The sequence below is a fragment of the Erpetoichthys calabaricus genome, chromosome 4 (assembly GCF_900747795.2).
Source record: "Erpetoichthys calabaricus chromosome 4, fErpCal1.3, whole genome shotgun sequence".
In the NCBI taxonomy this organism is placed as follows: Eukaryota; Metazoa; Chordata; class Cladistia; order Polypteriformes; family Polypteridae; genus Erpetoichthys; species Erpetoichthys calabaricus.
In genome coordinates, this window is record NC_041397.2 from 330,637,259 (window position 1) to 330,660,879 (window position 23,621).

Consider the following 23,621-nt stretch of genomic DNA (forward strand, 5'->3'; position numbering starts at 1 on the left):
CTTTGTCTGTGCTGAAATTCTAAACAGAGAAACCTATCCTGAATTATGGTATAAAGTCATTAAACACACGTCTCACTGACCTCATTTAAAAGATTCAGTATGTTGGGACTCAAAAAAAAAAAACTTAAAAGAAATTTCCTAAAGCGTTCATTAAATCAACAGATAAGACTAAGGCTGGCTTTCCAGATTATTACCGAAAAGATAATCGTCACGAACAACACACTTATCACGGAAAGAAAGATGGTAAAATTGTGATGATCAATAATTCAATGATTGTACCATATAACCCGTATTTGCTCAAACGATTCCATTGTCATATTAATGTTGAGTATTGTGCATCGGTTATGAGTATTAAGTACATCTACAAGTACATTCATAAAGGGGACAATAGAGTATGTGTGACTTTATCCAAAGAACAGTCTCAGAATGAAGTTCAAGCATACTTAGATACTCAGTGCAATGGAAAGCGGGTGGCATTTAATGGAATTGCCAATGCACGGTCGAAGTCATTCTGTTGAATTATTAATGATTCATTCACCAGGTCTGAATATGATTCAATTTAAAGAGGGCGAAGAAGCAGAAGATTTAGAGGAAGCGAAAAATAGAAATACAAAATTAATGGCTTATTTTGACGTATACGTATTTATACGTATGCGCAAATCCCTCAACATTGCACACAGCAGAAGCAAAAAGGTGTGTGTATGTGTATATATGTATGTATTGTGATGGACGACCGGCTACAGACTTCGGTCGCCACCCCCAGGCCACTAGGAGGAGCCCTCCAGACAGCATGATGGTGCCCCGAGTTCCAGCAGGGCCTTATGGACTTTGTAGTTTATACACACAGCCCTGCTGGATACCTTGGGGGCCACCGGGAGTCGCTGTAGGGGGGCTAGTGGGCTCTTGTGTGCCCTATAACACGGGAGTGCATCAGCATCACGTGACCGGAAGGAACGACTTGCTCCCGGGATGAATAAAAGGACTGTTTACCCTGACCCGGGAGGAATACGGACTTGTGGGTTTTGCCAGGAACCACTTCCGGGTCAGGGAATATAAAAGGACTATGGGAAAGCCCAGACGCTGAGCTGAGCTGGCAGGTAGGGTGGCAACGCGTCTGGGAGTGGAGGATTGGTTATTGGTTTATTGATTTATATATGAGTATTGTGGAGAGAAGGGTGCTTAGTGCACATTATTATTGTAAAATAAATAATAATTGGATTTTTATCTGGTGTCTGACGTCTGATCAGAGGGTTCAAGGGGTCACGGAGACCTTAATCTGTCACAGTATGTATATATATATATATGTATATGTGCATATGTGTGTATATGTATGTGTAGGCGTGTGTGTGTGTGTGTGCGTGTGTGTGTGTGTGTGTGTATGCATCTAACTAAGCAGTTACTCAGACATTAAAAAGAACAGCTAATTAATGTTATATGTGGTATTTTATTATATATATATATATAAAAACTATATATAGAATTTTAATTATGTAGATGGATTGGAATGTTAAGTTTTGCTTCTAGAGGAATAATTGTTTCCAGTCTTCATGGGGTGCATTCAGCCCCCCTCTTCACAACTTTAGGGGAACGGGGGTAGGGATTGGTGAGCGAAGCGAGTATTCTATTAAAATTCATTAACTAAAATATTTTGGTCAGTAAAAATCTTTGCAATGTTAGTGGGAGAAGTAAATCTCAGCATACAACACCATACTTATAAAGCACATGAACCCAGGGCTGCAAATGGATTAATGTGAACTTTTAATGTGGAATCCATCTAACACAATGTAATAAACACAAGAGACAGCAACAGCTGACTCAGATTTCACGATATCACAACATTGATCTCAATTAATTTACATTAATGCCCTCATTAGTCTCAAATAGAAATCACTTTGTCTGACCACAATGTCGTCTTGGCCAGTTTAAAGTATATTTCTGTTCCTTATAAAAAGTTAATGAAAATAATCTCAATATCAAATTACAAAGTCATTTCTATAGAGTGAATAGAAAAGTGTAAGAAGCATAATATTTACCTTCAAATTTCAAGAGCTCTAATTAAAGAAACTATTTATTATAAGAGTATGATATCATTAAGTTAGACACTGTAAAAGGCACTGTATATATTAAACACTACATAACAAAGGATGACATATACTGTAAATGTTAAAGAGTAGACCTTCTTCATGTATCTCGCCTCTCAATTTTCTTTTATTGTCACTCTGGTCCTTTTAATGGACTTTAACAGCAGACACAACATGACCAAATGCTGTACCTGATGGAGTCCTTGTCTTGCTGTCCCACTGGCTGATCTTCTCCCCACTCTTCTTCAGACATGACAATTCCTTCTTAGAGAAATCAGCAATGACAGTGAAGCAGAGTGAGTCTCTATCAGCAGGAAGATCGCAGAGGAATGAGAAAAGCTGCATCAGGAGAGAAGAGGATACAAGGAGAAATGCAAAGAAATTAATCTAAAAAGAAGCTCTTCATTTAAGAATCAGTATGGTGGACAGTCAACTGGGGGTTAAATGGCGAGGTCATCTTTCATTAATCTATTGGTTAGCTATGACGGTATTTCAGTGTAGTTTCATATAAGATATTATCAACCTTGACTTTCAATAAGTTTTTAATGCATGAGAGATCAATCGTCAGACTGAAAGATAAAAGAATTGAGGGTGCAACAAGCAGGTGGGTGTAGAATTGACTTGGCACACAAAATAAGGTTCAAAGATGAAGTTCATTAAATTAAATGTAAAGACTTACCTATGCTATTCAATATAATTATACAATGGAAGGTCGGCAATGAGAAAACATGACTTATGAGAAAGACTCAGGAACCTTTGTGTACTCATCACAATCCTCAAACAGACAGAGATGAGAAGAGTTTTAAGGTGCCTATTATTTATAGAGTACAAATCAAGAAATGAATCTCTAACTTGTAGAACACACTTGTGATGCACATCAGGAATATTGCATGCGGTTTAGGTCTCCATATATGTAACAGCACAAGAGAAAGTTGAGAGAAGAGAGGTGAGTCTGAAATTTGGGATTTGAGCTGTGAGGAATTGCTGAAGGGTTTGAATTTCATCAGTTAACACTAGAATCCCTGAAGCCTATGAAAAAAGTCATAATGCTGGGCTACCTTAAATTCTTTCACACCTCTCCATCAGCATCTTTGTTTTGCAAATGTGCCAATGAGCACAAGCTGACTTTTTTGTAGGCTTCAGGGATTCTAGAGTTAAAGGATGGAGACTTGAGGAGGTGACATTATAGAAGTGTTCACAGATATGAAGAGAGTTGGTGTCATCTTTTATTAAATGTTATCTTTTAAAGTGAAGTTAGTGAAGAGCAAAATTCATACAGATTAATTCCCCACACATAGAACTATACATACATGGAACTTGTTACCCTGTGGCATATACTGTATGAAAGCAGCAACTCAGAGTGTTTCGTATGAACTGGAAGTATTAGCTGAATATGAAAAAAACTTTCTGTATTTGGTTGAATGGCCTGTTTTTGGCTTGTTGTAAGCACTCATCAGATGTTTTGCATTTCCCTCTAAATGTTCTCAGATCCCTCACACCCCAGTCTGATCCCCTGTGTAGCATTGCTCTTACCTGCAGGAAGTGAACATGGTCCTTGGTCTGTGAAAGCTCCCTCATCTCATTGTCTCTCCACTTCAGTTCCTCAATCTCCGTCCTTAGATGCTCCATGACTTTTTCAGCATTTTCTATTTCTCTGTTTTCTTGTTTTCCGATCTTCCAAGTCAGTCCCCTGGGGGCTTCCTTAAGACAGCGAATGAGACATCAGAGAAACTTGAGAAAAACATTGAACTGAGTCACTTAATATGAAGGAGACCCTGAAAAGTTCGAGATATGCTCTGGAGAGGAGAGGAATGAAGGTCAGTAGGACCACGAAGACAGAATACATGTGTGTGATTGAGAGGGTGGTCAGTGGATAGGTGAGGATGCAGGGAGTAGAGTTTCTGAAGGTGGATGAGTTTAAATATTTGGGATCAACAGTACAGAGTAATGGGGATTGTAGAAGAGAGGTGAAAAAGAGAGTGCAGGCAGGGTGGAGTGGGTGGAGAAGAGTGTCAGGAGTGATTTGTGACAGACGGGTATCAGCAAGAGTGAAAGGGAAGGTCTACAGGACGGTAGTGAGACCAGCTATGTTATATGGGTTGGAGACGGTGGCACTGACCAGAAAGCAGGAGACAGAGCTGGAGGTGGCAGAGTTAAAGATGTGAAGATCTGCATTGGGTGTGATGAGGATGGATAGGATAAGAAATGAGGACATTAGAGGGTCAGCTCAAGTTGGACGGTTGGGAGACAAAGTCAGAGAGGCGAGATTGTGTTGGTTTGGACATGTGCGGAGGAGAGATGCTGGGTATATTAGGAGAAGGATGCTAAGGATAGAGCTGACAGGTAAGAGGAAAAGAGAAAGGCCTAAGAGAAGGTTTATGGATGTGGTGAGAGAGGACTTGCAGATGGTGGGTGTAACAGAACAAGATGCAGAGGACAGAAAGATATGGAAGAAGATGATCCGCTGTGGCAACCCCTATCGGGAGCAGCCAAAAGAAGAAGAAGGCCACAGGACAATTTTGTGCGTATTTCAATGTTTTAAGGCATAGGGTTTCCTTATATATTTAGCTTCTACCTTCTGTTGTGAGTTTTCATTTTTGTTGTTGATGCATTTGCATTAATTTATTAACTTCTAATTCCTTTTGAAAGCCCTGCCATTGGTTATACAACTCATATGAGTACTGTTCACTCAGGCATGATCTGCAGAAGTGGTGGGCACCTTAAAGTGGAACATCAGGAGATTCCAGACGAGAGGAATAGTGATAGGCAGTGTAAGAGCCAATCTTAGAAAGTTAAAGTTTTGAGTTAAACTCATATTAATGTTTGCTTTATTTGAATAGAATACTGTATAATATCTTCTATAATCATAGACAATGGTATAGTCTTTTTCCCCCTATAAGTTAGCAAGATATAGAATCTTCTTACTATAACTGAGAAACTGTGAGTTAATAAGCTCTAGTTGTGTTTAGAGCAGGTCCAAGTAAACAGGGACTTGAAAGACCCATTTTCTACTTAGAAATGGGATAAGCATACAGTTTTCTGACCGCTCTGAAATGGTTCAGAAATTATAAGTGACTAGTAACGATTTAAGATGTAACAAGATTAAGCTTAGAACTAAATTTTTTCTTATTATAATTTTTTCTTTTTTTTGCTATTTTTAATTTCCTTTTTATGTGAACTGTTTTACTTTCAAACTTAACTAAACTTTTAAAAACAAAGATATTTTGTCTGTGGAATCATTTCTGCACGTCAGGCTTTTGTTGAATCCCATTTTTTAAGTTGGAGCTGCTGAATTTTGGAAACTTTAAGAAAACGCAGCTACAGGCAGGTCACAGTCAGATGTAAGTGTTAGGTAAGAGGTGCACCCTGTCCAGGGTTTCAGTCCCAAAGCTGAAGGTGTCCAACAATTTTTAGGACATAGCAGAGCTGTATTGTGACTAAGATAACTCTAAGATAGCAGGCAGTGATACGAAGCCCAAAAGGGTCACATTTAAACATCTCTGAAGGAAGACAGAAATAATGATATACAGAGTTTCAGTTATTATCGGAAATGAGCTGAAGGTTTACTTCAGAAACAGAGAGTCTCACACAATGTGCTGCCTTCTAGGTACATGGGTGGAAGACCTCTCTGGATGGCTGGCAAAGTTCCTGGCTAGAACAGGGGAGGATGCAGTGGTCATCATCAGTTGTGTCCAGTTTCCATTGAACAAACAGCATAAGTAAGGTCAGACTGAAAGTTCAGCAGGACAAATTGAAACATTTAAGCGCAAAGCTTAGGAACAGAACTGACAAAATGGTCATCTTAGAACTTCTACCTGTGCAATGTGCCTTTTTGGGAAAGACAAGAAATCAGAAGGCCAAAATCTTTCCTGAACTCTTAGTATAGGACATAGGGGTCGGGATGGGTTAGATTTGAACCAGAGGGTCATTAATGTAAACTTAATCTGTACCCCAAATAAATTAATTAAAGCATTTATTAATAAAAGTTAAAGAAACACATATACAGAACAGTCATTGTGAGTTTAGATGGGAATTTCATGCAGAAATTCAATGAGTAGTAAACAAAAACACACAAGAATACAAACATAAACCAGTGTGAAGGTTAGATTAGGTCATTAAGTCAGATTATCTCAAAGCACAAGGTGAGCTACCACAGCTATGCAGTTGATGCACAGCTTTATTTATCAATAGCACCTGATGACCCTGACGCTCTTGGCTCTCTGATCCAATGTCTTACTTTTATTGTCAATTGGATGAGAAGAAACGTTTTCAAACTAAATAAGGAGAAAACAGAAATCTTAGTGATTGTCAAACATGGATATAACAAGGGTATTAGAAATAAACTTGATCCCTTAGATTTAAAAATCAAGACGGAGGTAAAAAATGTAGGATTAACCATTGACTCTGAGCTAAACTATAAATTACATATTAACCAGATTACAATGACTGCATTTTTTCACTAAAGAAATATAGCAAAAGTTAGAGCTCTCTAACTTTACAAGAAGCTGAAAAATGAATTCACACTTTTTTTTAGTCGACTAGATTACTGCAATGCACTCCTAATTGGACTGCCTAAGAAAGACATCATTCGGCTGCAAATGTTTCTGAATGCAGCAGCCAGGATCTTAACTAGAAAAAGAAAATTTGAGCACATCACACCAGTCTTAGCAACTTTATGTTGGTTACCCACGTCATTCAGAATTGACTTTAAATTACTACTAGTAGTTTACAAAACCTTCACTAATCTTGCTCCGTCCTATATTTTGGAATGCCTGTACTCTACTTTCCAAGTCGTAAACTTATATCTTCGATTGGAGGTCTGATTATAATTCCAGGAGCCAAACTTAAAAGAAGTGTTGAGGTGGCCTTTTGCTGTTATGCACCTAAAGTCTGGAATACTTTAGTGATAGACGGTTTGACATCCGCAGCAGAGCAATGGGCACTCAGCAGGCTCCTATCAATTATGGAGAATCCACTACATCCATTAAACAGTGTCATCTCCAGACAGAGGAGCAGTTTCAGCGACAGGCTGCTGTCACCGTCCTGCTCCACTGACAGACTGAGAAGATCATTCCTCCCCCAAACTATGCGACTCTTCAATTCCACCAGAGGGGGTAAATGTTGAACATTATTCAAGTTATTGTCTGTTTTTTACCTGCATTTTTTATTACTCTTTAATTTAATATTTTTTGCTGCTGGAGTATGTGAATTTCCCTCTGGGATTAATGAAGTATCTATCTATCTATCTATCTATCTATCTATCTATCTATCTATCTATCTATCTATCTATCTATCTATCTATCTATCTATCTATCTATCTATCTATCTATCAGTTGTTCATGTTAATTGCAGTCTCAATTGTTAAAAAAATATTTTAAAAGGAGCATCCCGTATGAAAATATAACGATCTCATTAACTGACAGTGCATACCAATTTATAAATGTTATGGCCGTTTGAGGTTAAAAAGAAAAAAAAAAAAGCAACACTTTATCCCTAGCGGGGAATCGAACTCAGGTCTGTAAGACACGGCAAAGCTGCTGTGCTCTAAGTGGCAAATCTTAACACGGTACACCACAGAAACTGTTGTAACCTCCTTGAAGTTTTTGTGAAAGTGTTTATTTGATCTTTGGAACTCAGGCTTTACACATTCTATAGTGTATGCCTACATTTTGTAACATTTATTGCTAAAATATGAAAAAGTTTCTGTTTTAACAATGTGTTTACACAGATTACTGTAGAAACGGAACATACATGAAATGCGTGTGTTCCAAATAACGATCTATTATTTCCACTGTAAAACTCCACTTCACTCCCAGATAATCAATCAAGGCATGAGCTGGGAAAACTTCGCTCACGTTCTAAGTCGGTGGGGGGATGGAATAGCCGGCTGCTGGCAGCTTGTCTTTTATCAGCACATTTAGAGGACAAAGGATGCTGGCGGAGAGGTGTGAACGGATTTAAGAAGCGATTTAAGGTGGGCCGGATCTACGAGTTTTTTCGTAGGCTCTGGTAATTCTAGTGTTAACCAAATCATCATGCAAGGATGTACAGTAGGAGATAAACTGATGTAGGTGAAGGAAAAACCACAGAGATACAGGAAGATGAGCATGCATTCCAAATGGACAATAACTTGACGACAGTGGGGCTGTGAGGCAGTAGAAGTGGCCACACACATTCATTTTCATTTTTTTTACTGCTATAACTATAACCTCAAATGAAACAACAAGTGGCAGGAGCATCTGTTAATGCCTTAATGCAAAACACGAAAAGGAATTGCCTACAAAAATTCCAAAATGCAATGCTGTATCAAGTCTACAGGTGTCCAAACTGAACAAATACAAAATATACTCATCCCCTCCTACTTAAGAAGTTCTGTTTTATATTGATATTATCCAGTACATAAAAAGTTGTAGAAAAGAACAACATTACACAGCTAATGGACTGAGATAGAATGCCAGTATCCCTGACATTACCCTGGGGATTATTCTGCTGCAATACTTTGGTGTGTCACTTATCTAATAACTCAGATGTTTTGGATGCCACCTCTCTCTAATATGGTAGTGGTCCATAGCAATATGCATTTAAATATATAAAAAAAAAATGGTATGGCTTGAACTTTGTGGCTATGTGTGCACATGTAGTCCTGGAAAGTTTAATAGAGTGATTTGGGCAGATCACAAGTGTATGGTTAGTTCCAATTGCCTCATTGACTTTCCATGCATCATAACTGATATGCTGAGCCCATGGAGGGATGAAGGGTAGCCTGAGCAAGGAGATAAGAAGAAAATGAACTGTGATAGTGAGAAGGCAGCATTGGGTGTTTATGCCAGAGTGATGGAGAAGAAGCAGAGCGATTGGTAGCCCCATGGAGGAGTAAGCAATTGGTGCTCTAGGGGTGGATCGTTCTTCACTGAATGGTTATAAAATGTGTGAGTAACAGTGGAGGTGTCCCTCCAAGGATTCTGAGACACATTATGTTTATCATAATGGAAAATGGTGGGCCAGCTCCAAGTACTTCGGCAGACACAGCCAAGATGAGAGCCAGAAGTTGTAGCCACAATTGTAGGCATTTCCAATGACTGAACAGACTACAAGGGTGAGCCTAGGAGATAAAGTGAGAAATGTGCAATAGGCTTTAGAGAGTCTGCACCTTAATGTGTCGGAGTGGTTTGTGTGATCAGTCATCCCCTGAGAGATGCCGTCGAGAGTCATGTACTCCTGGTAGGGTCACCCATGGTGGCAAGATCAGAAATGAGGTCCTGACTAAGACTGACTCAACCACCCACACCTCATCCCACCAAGGGTCCATCCAAAATGGTGCTACAATGCCATCAAAGGAATTTATGGTCCTTCTCAACATAATGTAGCTCCAGTCCGGACTACAGATGGTGGGATACTGCTCAAAGACAAGCAACAGATCTTGTACCACTGGGTAGAGCACTTTCGAGAACTGTTGAACCAAATGAACCCAGTGAATCCTTCAGTTCTTGAGAGGATCCCTACATTCCCCCAAGTCACTGAACTAGATAAGTGTCCAACTCTCCATGAAGTCCAAACTGACATCCAAGCCCTTAAGAGTAAAATTGCTGATGGCGAAGACACTATACTTGCCACAATATATAAATATGGGGGACTTAATCTTCTTGTCAGATTGACCAATTTCTTCAATCTGGGCTGGAAGCTTGGCAAAATTCTTGACTCATGGAAACATACTACCATTGTTGCCATCTACAAGAAGAGGGGGGAACGAATAGACTGTGGCAACAGTCATGAAAAATCACTGCTGGATGTTGCTGAGAAAATCCTTGGCTGTGCCGTACTTCTCTGGTTACTTTGTCATATTGCAGACAAAGACAATATGACAAAGTATTACAGAATACTTCCAGAGTCTCAAGCTCATTTTCGTCCCAAATCCAGTGCAATTGACATGATCTTCATCATCCGCCAACTCCTAGGAGAGCCTCGGGAACACTATGGGAGTAGGTTCATACCTGGTGGCATGGATTGTGGACTATCTTACAGATAGACCTCAGTATACGCGTCTCAGGAACTGCAGGTCTGACATTGTGGTCAGCAGCACAGTAGCGCCACAGGGGACTGTACTTTGTCCGGTCCTGTTCAGCCTATATACATCGGACTTCCAATACAACTTGGAGTCCTGCCAAGAGTGGGCAGGAGGAGGAGTGTAGGGACCTAATCAATGAGTTTGTTAAATGGTGCGACTCAAACCACCTACACCTGAACACCAGCAAAACCAAGGAGCTGGTGGTGGATTTTAGGAGGCCCAGGCCCCTCACTGTGTGCAGATGGTGCAGACCTATAAATATCTGGGAGTGCAACTGGATGATAAATTGGACTGGACTGCCAATACTGATTACTGATGCTCTGTGTAAGAGAGGACAGAGCCGACTATACTTCCTTAGAAGGCTGGCGTCTTTCAACATCTGCAATAAGATGCTGCAGATGTTCTACAAGACAGTTGTGGTGAGCGCCCTCTTCTACACGGTGATGTGCTGGGGAGGCAGCATAAAGAAGAGGGACGCCTCACGCCTGGACAAACTGGTGAGGAAGGCAGGCTCTATTGTAGGCATGGAACTTCTGTCTGTCTCGCTGTGCTTCCATTTATTTGCCCAGAAAATTTCCACAAATTTTCATTACAATTGTCTGTATTCATTCAGGGCAATGGCGAGCAAAGCCACTAACACCATCTACAGAGGGATACAGAGGCTTGAATCAATGTCTCCATACTCAGTTTTGAATACACTGACTGAACTGTGTTTAAAGAATCCTGTGCTGATATTGATAAACTGATGGACACTGTATGCAATTATGTAAAATTCTGCTAGGATGCCATACAGTAATTTCCATGAAAATATTCAAGATATATTTTAACAACAAGCCATGGATTATAGAGATCTAAAAGGACTGATAACCAGAAAAAATGGAATTTCAAAATGGTACATTAACTGAACAGGCAGAGTTACAGAAGGAGGTGAAACTTGAAATAAAGCAGGCAAAGCTGAAGTGTAAAGACAGGATAAAGAATGAACTGTGGACTGATAACTTGGGCTCATTACGGAATGGCATGAAGATGATGGCTGTCATTCGTACTAAATGCAGTAATCAGCAGAAGTTAAAACTGAATATCAGTTACTCAGAAATTCCATGAATTCTGCTTAGGGTTTACTTATTCTGCAAAAGAACTGATGTCATAAGGGTCCTTCAACAAATTAAAATTAAAAAAAAGCTCAGGTCAGATTATCCTGACATTTGCTTTACTCCTATGAAGAGCAGCTCTTATCCAGTATTCCACTCCATATTTTAGATGTCCTTGGATTTACAGCAAGTACTCAGCCAATGAAAAGCTAAATGTTTTCCATTAGCAAAAATTACACACCTCAATGAATTACATGACTGGTGCATTAACTTCTCAAGTCATGAAATCCTTTGAGAAGTTAATTCAGAGCACAACTACTTACAAAATCCATGCCTACCTGGACCCATGCAAGTCAGACAAAATAGACGGGTGGAAGAGACCACAACAACACTTCTGAATTTACTGTATGAGCTGTTGGAAGGACCAAAAATAAAACACACGATTGTTCTTTGTAGATTTCTCATCAGCTTTTAATATAATCCAGCACCACATTTGGATTGATTGATTCTGCTTGGTCTCTGTCTTGGTGGGGTGGATTCTGAACTTCTTAAATAGCAGAACACAAGTGGTTGTTAATGTTCTGACAGCCTAACTATATCTGTTAGAAGACCACGATTTACTGTCTGTCTTTTTCCTCTACTTCTTATCTTGAACACAAATGACTGCAGGAGTTCACACAAGGACAGGCATATCATGAAATCAGCAGATGTCTGTGTCATTTTGGGTTTCCTACAAGATAAGGAGATCATCCATTGACATCTTGTTAATGAGTTTTTTTTTTCATTTGATCATTTTTACAGCTAAATATCTATTAAGCAGAGGAGATGGCTATAGATTGTTCTCTCTCTCATCAATAGGTCCATGGCTGTGGACATGGCAGAGCACTAAAAATACCTAGAACCCATTATTGATAACAAGCTAAACTTTTATCTTAACACAGAACAAGTTTGTAAGAAGGGCCAGATACAACTGTTCTTTCTTAGACGTGTCAAGTGTTTAAAAGTGGAGAAAACAATAATGACAGGTTTTTGGAAATCCTTTACTGAATCTGTTGTTACATTTGCATGTATATTTTGCCAATCTCGACAACACACTGAACATCTTTTAAATAACAGTCTTAAAGTTCAGTTTCAAGTTTGGAGCTGTTTGTTCACTGCTCATGTTGTCTCTCCACTCTGTACAGCCATTGTTTAATTTGTTGCCACTTAGTGAGAGTCGCCTGCAGTATACAGTTGCTGACAGCCATGGAGAATACTTCTAACATTTTTGCTCAGAGTTTAAGATAATTCTAAGTTCAGCCAAAAAGCAGCTTTGTTCCCTTAGTCACTGTGTTGTTATATCTCGATATTGTGCATTTTGAATCACTATAAATGAAACCTAAAAGAGAAAATAAGAGGCAGGGGAGTCTGTAATGCCTTTAGTGTAAGTTCAAAAGGAAATGCCTACCAGAATCCCAAAACACTATGCTGTATCAAAGTACAAGTGTCCACAAGGAACAATCAAATGCATAACATGGAGCACCTTACCAGCTTTTATTTACAATTTTATAAAGTAAATAAAACAAGTGGAGGTGCACATTACATACCATAAAGTCTGCACTCTGTCATACAGTAGGGCACCTTAAACTATGGAGTCCAATAAAGCTGTGAGGAGACCATTAAAGAATGTTGTGCACACTGATTCAATTCAGAACATCAGTGCCAACCTACAATATGACTTAACGTTATGGGGAATGAAGTCACCTTTAGTGGGATGAAAAATCCAGAGGGCAGTAGGGTCAGTTGTCTGAATCTCTAGTAAATACTGTGGACAGTGAAATGCCATGAAGGTTGTAGTAAAAATGTTTTCTCCTCTTATTCCTTTTTGTCCTGTTCTTACATGTAAATTACCAGTGAATCTTCTAGATTTAATTTATTTCTCATTTCTTTAATATAAAGTGTAAATGAAGATTCATCTTTATTCCACTCACCTTCATCTGCTCCACCGTCCTTCTTGTCTCCTTCAGTTTCTTCTCTTTCATCTCAAGTCTCCTCCTGACTTCAATCCATGTTGCCCCCAGCTGTTTCTGTTTTAAACACAAGAGGACATGCGTGGTCTGAATAGAATTCATGTTCACTTTTTGATTTCTTGTTCGCTTTCCTGAAAATGTCACTACACATTTGTTTTATAATTCCTCACAAAACTTATTTTTTCTGTCATGTGTCATCATATTGACACAGTATGTAACACCTAGAGGTTTGACTCAAAAAGCATGAATAACAAACAATAATTTGACAGTTTGATTAAAATGGAGTTTGTGTTTGAAGAGAAATAAAGAAGAGAATTTGAAAGCACACTGGTGTACAAGTTAGTTCTTCGCCTCTGGGAAAAGAGAAGTTCACATACACGTAAAAAATACAAACCTGGACTATGTGGGATGGTGGAATGATGTGCTGACGTCATCCTTGCTAATAAGAGAGCAGCAGTGGAGAGTTGTTGATTTCTGTGGTGTGAGAGTTATTTAGAAATACATTTTGCTCCTATAAACTTGTGTTTTGGTTGCTGCTAAGGAGCCATGCAGGAATTTTTAGTTTTTTTTCCCTTTAGAGTGTTTTTTTTTTTGCTTTTTTTGCCCACCCAGGACAAAAAGCAGCTGGGAGTTTGCGGCGCGTTTGGAAAAGTTACTAGTTATGATAGATAGATAGATAGATAGATAGATAGATAGATAGATAGATAGATAGATAGATAGATAGATAGATAGATAGATAGATAGATAGATAGATACTTTATTAATCCCAAGGGGAAAACAATATTAAATTAAAGAGTAATAAAAATGCAGGTAAAAAACAGACAATAACTTTGTATAATGTTAACGTTTACCCAAAGGGGTGGAATTGAAGAGTCTCATAGATTGGGGGAGGAACAATCTCCTCAGTCTGTCGCTGAAGCTGCTCCTCTGTCTGGAGATGATCCTGTTCAGTGGATGCAGTGGATTCTCCATGATTGACAGGAGTCTGCTCAGCGCCCGTTGCTCTGCCACGGATGTCAAACTGTCCAGCTCTGTGCCTACAATAGAGCCTGCCTTCCTCATCAGTTTGTCCAGGCATGAGGCATCCCTCTTCTTAATGCTGCCTCCCCAGCACACCACCGCGTAGAAGAGGGCACTCTCCACAACTGTCTGATAGAACATCTGCAGCATCTTATTGCAGATGTTGAAGGACGCCAGCCTTCTAAGGAAGTATAACCGGCTCTGTCCTTTCTTGCACAGAGAATCAGTATTGGCAGTCCAGTCCAATTTATCATGCAGCTGCACTCCCAGGTATTTATAGGTCTGCACCCTCTACACAGTCACCTGTACTATGTGTACTGGCTCTTGTTATTTTTATTCAAACTAGAGTTGGTGAGGGAGGAGAGTAAGCAGCAGTTGCTGACACAGGCATCTCAGTAAGTAAATAACTGGCATTGTAGTGAGAAGTAGTTAAATGTAACAGTAACAATGATTCAGAAGTGGGGAAAAAAAGGCAGGGACTGAATTCAAAGCGGTAAAGAGAAGATCACAGCACTACATAGGCAGCCCTCTTTAAGGTGCACCAATCAGGCGCAGCAGTGTAAGGGTTAATTAATATGACGGCATACAAATGGTGTGCATGGTGAGCTTTTACATGAAGAATAAGAGGAGTGCAGAGTTAGGAGAACAGACAAAGAAAAGTAAAGTTAACCTCGTAGAATGACAAAACAGCAGGCAGCTGAGTGGAAGAGAAGATCACAGGAGGTTAAGGGGTGAGAAGGTGAAAAATATCTGTAGCAGTTCTATAATCTAATTTTTTTTTTGTTATAATTTTGCCATTTTAGTTAATTCATTTAAATTTAATATAAAACACTGAGCAGTTTTAGTAACCCAAAGTCACATTTTAATAATGAGGCCAGTACAATGAAAGTCCTGTTGGATGTTGGACATTTTAGATGATGGCTTGGAGGAGCCAGTTGTCTATGAGGGCTGCATCTGCAGGAGATGCCAGCTGATCCAGCACCTCAAGCTCAGGGTTGCTGAACTGGTGGAGGAGTTGGCTGACCTGCGTTGTAATAGAGAACTGGCTCAGGTATCCATTAGTGAGATAGTGTGCACCCCTAAGGTGGTGCAGGAGGAGATTCCAGACCAGGCAGGTAGAGATAGGAGGGTCACAGCAACAAGGCTCAAGGAAACGTGTGCACACTGTCCAGGGGTATCAACCCCAAAATTAGAAGTGTCAAACTGCTATCAGGTCCATGTGGAGCTGGATGGTGTCTCTGATGATTCTGAGGTGGTAGGCGGGTGGTAAGTAGTCCTCAAAGGGCCACCTTAAAACAGTTCCCAGAAGAACAGAGGCAGTCATTGTTGGAGACTCAATAATAAGGGGGTTTGAAGTGTAGGTCTGCTTCAGAGACAAAGAGTCTCGCACGATGAGTTGCCATCCAGGTACATAAGTGGGAGATCTCTCTAGAATGGTGGATAAGCTCTTGGCCAGAGTGGGGTGGATCCAGTTTTCATTGTCCTTTTTGGAACAAATGACACACATAAGGGTAGTCTGTCAGTTCTGCGATCGAAATTCAAAGAGTTAAGTGCCAGGCTTGGGGGCAAAACTGACAAGGCAGTCTTCTCTGAAGTTCCGCCTGTGCAACGCACCAGTCCAGGTAAGATTGAGGAGATTAGAAGGCTTAACACATGGCTCAAATCTTGGTGCAGGGTAGAAGGGTATAAGTTTATGGGTATTGGGACTCCTTTGGAACAGATGGGACCTGTTTGGACTGTGATGGGTCACATCTGCACCGGAGGGACACCAATGTGTTGGGGAAGTGTATAAGTAGGCTAGTCGAGGAATGGTGGTGGTGGTTTGGGGTACAGGGTGTTTAGGACAGGCCAGGTTTAGATCTATACATGGAGGAAAAAACAACGGGGCAGAAATAAAAATGCATAGTAATGTAAATTCTAAGCAAACATTTAAATGTAGAAGGAGTAACACATTTAAAATAGCTTGCCTTAATGCTAGAAGTATCAAAAATAAGGTAAGTGAGTTGGAGTTGTATGTAGCAGAGCATAATTATGATATTATAGCAATAACGGAAACCTGGCTAAATAACAAAGATGGGGAGGAGTGTAACATAGAGGGATACACATTATTAGGAAGGATAGAAGAACAAAAAAGGAAATGAGTCTGCTATTTATGTAAAGCAAAATTTAAACTCAAGTCCTCTTCAGATGGACGACGAGCCCCATCTTAATGAGGACATCTGGCTTTGTCTGGAAAACATTAGGGAAAAAGGCCTTATTTTAGGGGTGTTTTATAGACCATCCAATTAATTTAGTAATTTCAACACACATCTTTTAGTCATATTAAAATGGCAACTTTATAGAGGGATATTATAGTCATGGGGAACCTTAACTACCCAAATATTAACTGGGATAACCTTGCAAATAGCAGAGCACAAGAGCAGGAGTTTTTAGAAGTAATCAGTGATTGTTTGTTAAAACAGCATGTTAAAGCACCAACACGGGGTGAAGCCTGTCTGGATTTAGTATTTTAAAATAATCAGGATAGAATTGAGAGTGTAGAGGTGATTGGACCACTAGGGTCACATGACCATAATATAATAAAATGTTTTGGAAGAGTGCAGATACAAAAACTAAACCTGTTAGACTTAAGTTGGGTAGGGCAAATTTTTAGTAGATGTGGCAAAGTCTAAGGAGGATACACTGGGATAAGCTTTTAAGTGTGGAGACAGTCGAGGAGCAGTGGAACAGGTTTAAAAATGTGTTACATGTAATGCAGGACAGATACGAACCAAACTTTGGTATTAGTAGGACATTTTAAAAAGATCTACAGTAACTAAATAATGTGTTTTAAAAGGAGCTGCAAAGTAAAAAAAAAACAAATGAATAAGGCATATAAGACTAATAACTCAAATGTGAATCTTAGGGTGAATGAGAACATGAGGGGAACCATTAAGAAGGATATTATGGAGACTGAAAGACTGAGAAGAATATAGCAGATAAGGCGAAAGACGACTCAAAGAGACTCTTTTCAGTATTTTAAAAGTAAAAGAACAGTCAAGGAGTTGGTGAAGTGCATCAGGAATGGTAAAGGGAAATTAAAAGATACAGACAGTGAAATAGCGGACCCTCTAAACTTGCATTATTCCGAGGTCTTCACAAGCGAGGAAGAAGATAACCTCTCAGCGGTTAAAGAGACTACTAAGGAGGTACTGAGGGATTTAGAAATTGTAGAGGGAGAAGTGCTGCTCAGAATAAATAAGCTGAAAACAAACAAATCACCAGGACCAGATAATATTTACTCTCAAGTTCTCAAGGAGGTTAGCGAGTACAGATATAAACCTTTGACACATATTTTCCAAAGGAATGGAAAATGACAATTATAAAAAGTATATAAAAAGGGTGACCAGGCAGGTCCAAGCAACTTCAACAACAACAACATTTATTTATATAGCACATTTTCATACAAATAAAGTAGCTCAAAGTGCCTTACATGATGAAGAAAGAGAAAAAAAAAGACAAAGTAAGAATTAAAATAAGAGAACACTAATTCACATAGAATAAAATAAGGTTCGATGGCCAGGGAGGACAGAAACAACAAAAAAACTCCAGACGGCTGGAGAACAAATTAAATCTGCAGGGGTTCTGAGGCCATCAGACCACCCAGCCCCCTCTAGGCATTCTACCTAACATAAATGATCATTGTATTCAGGCTTCTCATGGAAGGACTTGATGATGACGGTCATGTGGATTTCTGTTCTTTAATCCATCAATGTAAGAACATCACGGTGCTTTGATTAGGTGGTGGTGGCGCAGATCGCCATCACAGAAAACCGAATAAAGAACAGAAGAGAGAGTAGGGGTTAGTACGGATTTTGGAGCCACCATGAATAATAATGAAAATTAATTGAATATACAGAGCATCAGGATTAAACTAAGATGAAGCTAAGCCATGTTAAAGTAATGTGTTTTTAGCAGTTTTTTAAAGTGCTCCACTGTATTAGCCTGGTGAATTTCTATTGGCAGGCTATTCCAGATTTTTCTATTTATAAGACATCAGACATTCCGATATATAAGATGGAGCGAGATTATTTAAGGCTTTATAAACCATAAGCAGTATTTTAAAGTCAATCCTGAATGACGCAGGTAACCAGTGTAGTGACATCAAAACTGGAGAGATGTGCTCGGATTTTCTTTTCCTAGTTTGGATTCTAGCAGCTGCATTCTGCACTGCATTCAGGCCAGTAAACTTAATATGCATCACAGAAAAATTAATTGAAGGAATTATTAAGGTTAAGATTGAGTAGCACATGGCAAGTACCGTAGTTTTATTGGCTCAGACACAGGAAGCAGAGGGTGATGGTGCAAGGAGCTTTATTAGATTTGGCAGACGTCCAGAGTGATATGTCCACAGGGGTCAGTGCTGGGGCTGCTGCTATTTTTAATATATATATATATATATATATATATATATATATATATATATATATATATATATATATATATATATATATATATATATACATTTTATATATATATGTATATACATTATTATATATATTTATATATATAAATAAATTTATATATATAAATGATTTAGATAGAAATATAAGTAATAAACTGGTTAAGTTTACAGACAATACCAATCTACTTGGATTGGCAAATAATCGAGAATCCATTATATCATTACACAGGGACTTGGACAGCATACAGGCTAGGACAGATTTGTGGCTGATGAAATTTAACAAAAGAAAACATAAAGTATTACATGTGGGAGCTAAAGATATGAGATTTGAATGCAGAAAAGGAGGTCTGAAGCTTGAAAGTACACCTTATGATTAGGACTTACAAGTTGTAGTGAACTCTAAGCTATCAACTACTGGAAAGTGTTCAGAAGCCATTAAGAAGGCTAACAGAATGTCAGGTTATATAGCGCCTTGATGTGTGGAGTCCAAGTCACAGGAGGTTCTGCTCAGGATTTATAACACACTGGTGAGGCCTCATCTGGAGTACTGTGTGCAGTTTTGGTCTCCAGGCTACAAAAAGGACATAGCAGCACTAGAGAAGGTCCAGAGAAGAGTGACTAGGCTGATTCAGGGCTACAGGGGATGAGTTATGAGGAAAAATTTAAAGAGCGGGTGGCATGGTGGCGCAGTCATAGCGCTGTTGCCTCACAGTAAGGAGACCTGGGTTCGCTTCCCGGGTCCTCCCTGCGTGGAGTTTGCATGTTCTCCCCGTGTCTGCGTGGATTTCCTCACACAGTCCAAAGACATGCAGGTTAGGTGAATTGGCAATCCTAAATTGTCCCTAGTGTGTGCTTGGTGTGTGGGTGTGAGTGTGCTTGCCCTGCAGTGGGCTGGTGCCCTGCCCGGGGTTTGTTTCCTGCCTTGCGCCCTGTGTTGGCTGGGATTGGCTCCAGCAGACCCCCGTGACCCTGTAGTTAGGATATAGAGGGTTGGATAATGGATGGATGGATGGATTTAAAGAGCTGAGCCTTTACAGTTTAAGCAAAAGAAGATTAAGAGATGACCTGGCTGAAGTGTTTAAAATGATGAAGTGAATTAGACCAGTGGATCGAGACTGTTATTTCAAAATGAGTTCATCGAGAACACGGGGACACAGTTGGAAACTTGTTAAGGGTAAATTTCACACAAACATTAGGAAGTTTTTCTTTACACAAAGAACGATAGACACTTGGAATAAGCTACCAAGTAGTGTGGTGGGCAGTAAGACGTTAGGGACTTTCAAAACTCGACTTGATGTTTTTTATATGAATTAAGTGGATTGAACTGACGAGCTTTGTTGGGCTGAATGGCCTGTTCTCGTCTAGATTGTTCTATTGTTCTAAAAACCTTAAATGGGACAATAACATCACATTAATTATTAAAAAAGTCCAATAGAGAATGTTCTTTTTGAGTCAGCTAAGGAAATTCCTTCTCCTTCAAGCAATACTGGTCCCATTCTATGCAGCCATCATGGAGTCCATTCTGACCTCATCTCTAACTGTCTTGTTTGGTTCTGCATCTGCTCAGGCTATAGCCAATCTGCAAGGCATCATCAGAGCCTGTGAAAGGATCATAAGCAGTAACTGACCTCACATTCAAGTCCTATATGAGTTCAGGGTAAGGAAGTGGGTTAAGTTCAAACTGCCACACAGACTGACCATTCCTCCTGAATACTTCCTTCTTGCTGGTTTTAATTTCGGTGCTCTGACCCTTCATTGGTTACCAACCAGAACAGATTCTGAAGTACCTTTCCAGATCCCGCCCATAAAGGCAATGCTGTCAATCAACCTCATGGCTCACTGTACTGAACTCCACCTGAAACTGTGCAGAAGCCCCTTGCAGTGATGAGCGGCGCACAAAAAACAGTCAAAGTACAATACAATGCACATAAGAGGTACATGGTGATAATGTTTTATTTATGTTGCAGTGCTACAAGGTATTCCTAGTCTCCCACAACCACGTGGAAAAATGTATTATGATCTCATGAGGCCAAGTTTGAACTATTTGCCAATATCTCCTAAAGGTATGTTTGGCACAAAAATAACACAGCACATCATCAAAAGAGCACCATAGCCACAGTGAAGTATGGTGTAGGCAGCATCAGGCTTTGGGGATGCTTTTCCTCAGCTGGAACTGTGGTTTTAGTCAAGGTGGATGGAATCATGAAGAGCTCCAAGTATCGGTCTATTTTGGCACAAAACCTGGCACAAAATCTGCTAAGCAGATGAGGAGGAACTTCACCTTTCAGGATGAGAACAACCCAAAGCAAACATCAAAATCAAAAAAGCAATGGCTTCATGAAAGAAGGACAAGCATTCTGGAATGGCCCACCCAGACCTGTGGGGTGACCTGAAGAGAGCTGTGCACAGGAGATGCCTTTTGACAGATGTGGAAATATCAGGAGTAACAAAAATCAGCAAGTTTAGATATGCCAAACTGATAGACTCTTACCTAAGCAGTGCTGTAATAAAACCAAAAGGTGCTTCAACTGAGTATGAGTTTAGGGGGGAGTGCACACTATTGACACCAGTTTTTTTTGTAGGATTTCACCTTTTCACCTTTTTGTATAGATTGCAATTTTGCAATAAAGGTGGAGTAAGTTCTGACAGAATTGATCTTGGCTTCATTTTTTGATTACACAAAACCTGCCATTTTGGCAGTGGTGTGTAGACTTTTTATATCCACTGTATCTGAAGGATGTATACCTGCACGCTAGACTGTCCGGACATTTTAATCCAGCTATCTCTTTTTTATGTATTCCTCTTGTATGCTGCATTATATTTGACCATTTTATATTTTATTTTCTTATATTTATCTTTTATATACTGTATTGTCCTTGTATGTTGCACCAGCATTGTCAAGGCAAATTCCTAATACACATTAGTGTGCCTTGCCAATAAAGTGAATTCTAATTCTAATTTAAAATAAAACTGATCATGTCACAAATATCTCACTTTGGATTAATGAGATCTCTTACACTATCCTGACTGTACATGGATAATATCAGGTATCCCATTATGGGCTGTTTCCTGCATTGCACCCTGCCTCATCAGGATGGGCTCCAGCTTCCTACTGTTCCATTCTTGAAATATTTGATTTATAAAATGAATGAAAGGGTTTCTCTATTACACTGCAATTATAAATCCTATAATTTTCATTTTTATTTTTTGACATTAAACACTAAACCCGCCTTACCTGTTTTTCTTTTCTTTCTGTCTCCAGCTTGACCATTTGATGGCTGTTGTGTTCAGTCACTCCACAAATTGGGCAGACACATATCTCATCAGTTTTACAAAATATTTCCAGATTTTTCTGATGCCTTGCACAGAGTTTCTCCTTTAGATTTCCATCAGGATCAGTCAGCTTGTGATATTTCAAGGCAGCTGCATCATAGTGAGGCTGCAGATGAGTCTTGCAGTAAGAGGCCATACAGGTCAGACAAGACTTCACCGCTCTGAACTTCTTCCCAGTACAGGCATCACACTTCACGTCTCCAGAGCCGGCGTAATTCTTAGATGGAGGAGAACTGAGTCCTGTATTCTTTATTTTCTTGGTGACTTCATTCAACACAGCGTTTATGTGCAGTTCAGGCCTTGGTGTGAAGCGCCTTCTACATTGAGGACATCTGTACTCTTTGTTTTTATCCCAGTAGATATTGATGCACTTGATACAAAAATTGTGTCCACAGGGAATCGACACAGGGTCACTCAGGATTTCCCGACACACCGCGCAGATGAACTCATCCTGTGATATAAACAGTTGGGCTTCAGCCATCATCTGTCACAAGAGAGGAAGGCAGAGAGGACCATTCAGGCAAACAAGGAGGTGACTTATGAAGAAATGAAAGTCAAAGTTTTTCTTTACTTGGTGAAAATAAGGTGGAGATTTACAGTGAAACCTGAGAGCACATAGAAAGTGCACGTGAGAAGACATTTAGGATGAACAAGTAATACATGTATAAGACAAGAGGCGAGATGTTGAAGATTATGACATACCTTAGTAGAGGAGATGAACTATGCTGGATTATTTGTTAATCCATCCATCCATTTTCCAACCCGCTGAATCTGAACACAGGGTAACGGGGGTCTGCTGGAGCCAATCCCAGCCAACACAGGGCACAAGGCAGAGAACCAATCCCGGGCAGGGTGCCAACCCACCGCAGGACATTATTTGTTAATGTATCGATTCATTTACTGTATGTTTGTAATGCATATAGAAACTTACATCTGAAAGACTTATATCTCAGTCCACATTTAGAAATAAAAACACAACATGCAATTCAAATTTGTACTGTGACCACTGGACAGTCCTTATCAGACCAGGACAGAAGCTCCTAAGTTGATTTTTTCATTCCATGCATGCTGATTCACTTGATTGCACAAATTCTCTGTCCCTCAGTAAGTCCTCCTCTTGAATTAAACCTTCAGTCTTGTCCAGCCTCTCCTATTGAGTACTTAACCCTTTCATGATCAAGTTCAATCTATTGTTTCATATGATGTGATTGCAATAAATGAATAAACCTGTCTAGAGCTTGGGGTAAGTACAGTAAAAAAAGATACTCTGTTAATTGGAAAAGTCTGGCAAATCAAAAAGGTGGAGATACATCCGTTTACATAAGGCAGGACTTAAATACCTTCTATGTTTCTTTTAGGGGTCACCTAACAGGTGTGACGTTAATCTGAATCCAGCCCTGCATGTACCTCCAACCTGCAGGGAAAAACTTGGGGTTGGTGGCAAAATTGGCACTCCAGCCACCATAAAAAACCTCACGCTGTTCAACTCCATCAGAACTAGTGTGGTGCTGAGGTGTCACCCGTTGCATGGCTGCACTCGGGTCCGAATCTGGATCCTGAGTTGGTTTGTCGTGTGGT

At 39.7% G+C, this 23,621-nt stretch overlaps 1 protein-coding gene across 1 annotated transcript in view; it reads right to left on the bottom strand.

Moving 5' to 3' along the window:
* LOC114642942 (E3 ubiquitin/ISG15 ligase TRIM25-like) overlaps positions 1 to 22,566 on the bottom strand; it is a 30,880-nt gene extending 8,314 nt beyond the window's left edge. The window contains exons 1-4 of the mRNA XM_028791682.2: positions 21,946 to 22,566; positions 13,208 to 13,303; positions 3,615 to 3,782; positions 2,273 to 2,420 (exon numbers count right to left, since the gene is read on the bottom strand). Coding sequence (XP_028647515.2) covers positions 2,273 to 2,420; positions 3,615 to 3,782; positions 13,208 to 13,303; positions 21,946 to 22,527 — 994 coding nt within the window. The 5' untranslated portion in view covers positions 22,528 to 22,566. The remainder of the gene's footprint in view (positions 1 to 2,272; positions 2,421 to 3,614; positions 3,783 to 13,207; positions 13,304 to 21,945) is intronic.
* Positions 22,567 to 23,621: the final 1,055 nt, after the last annotated feature.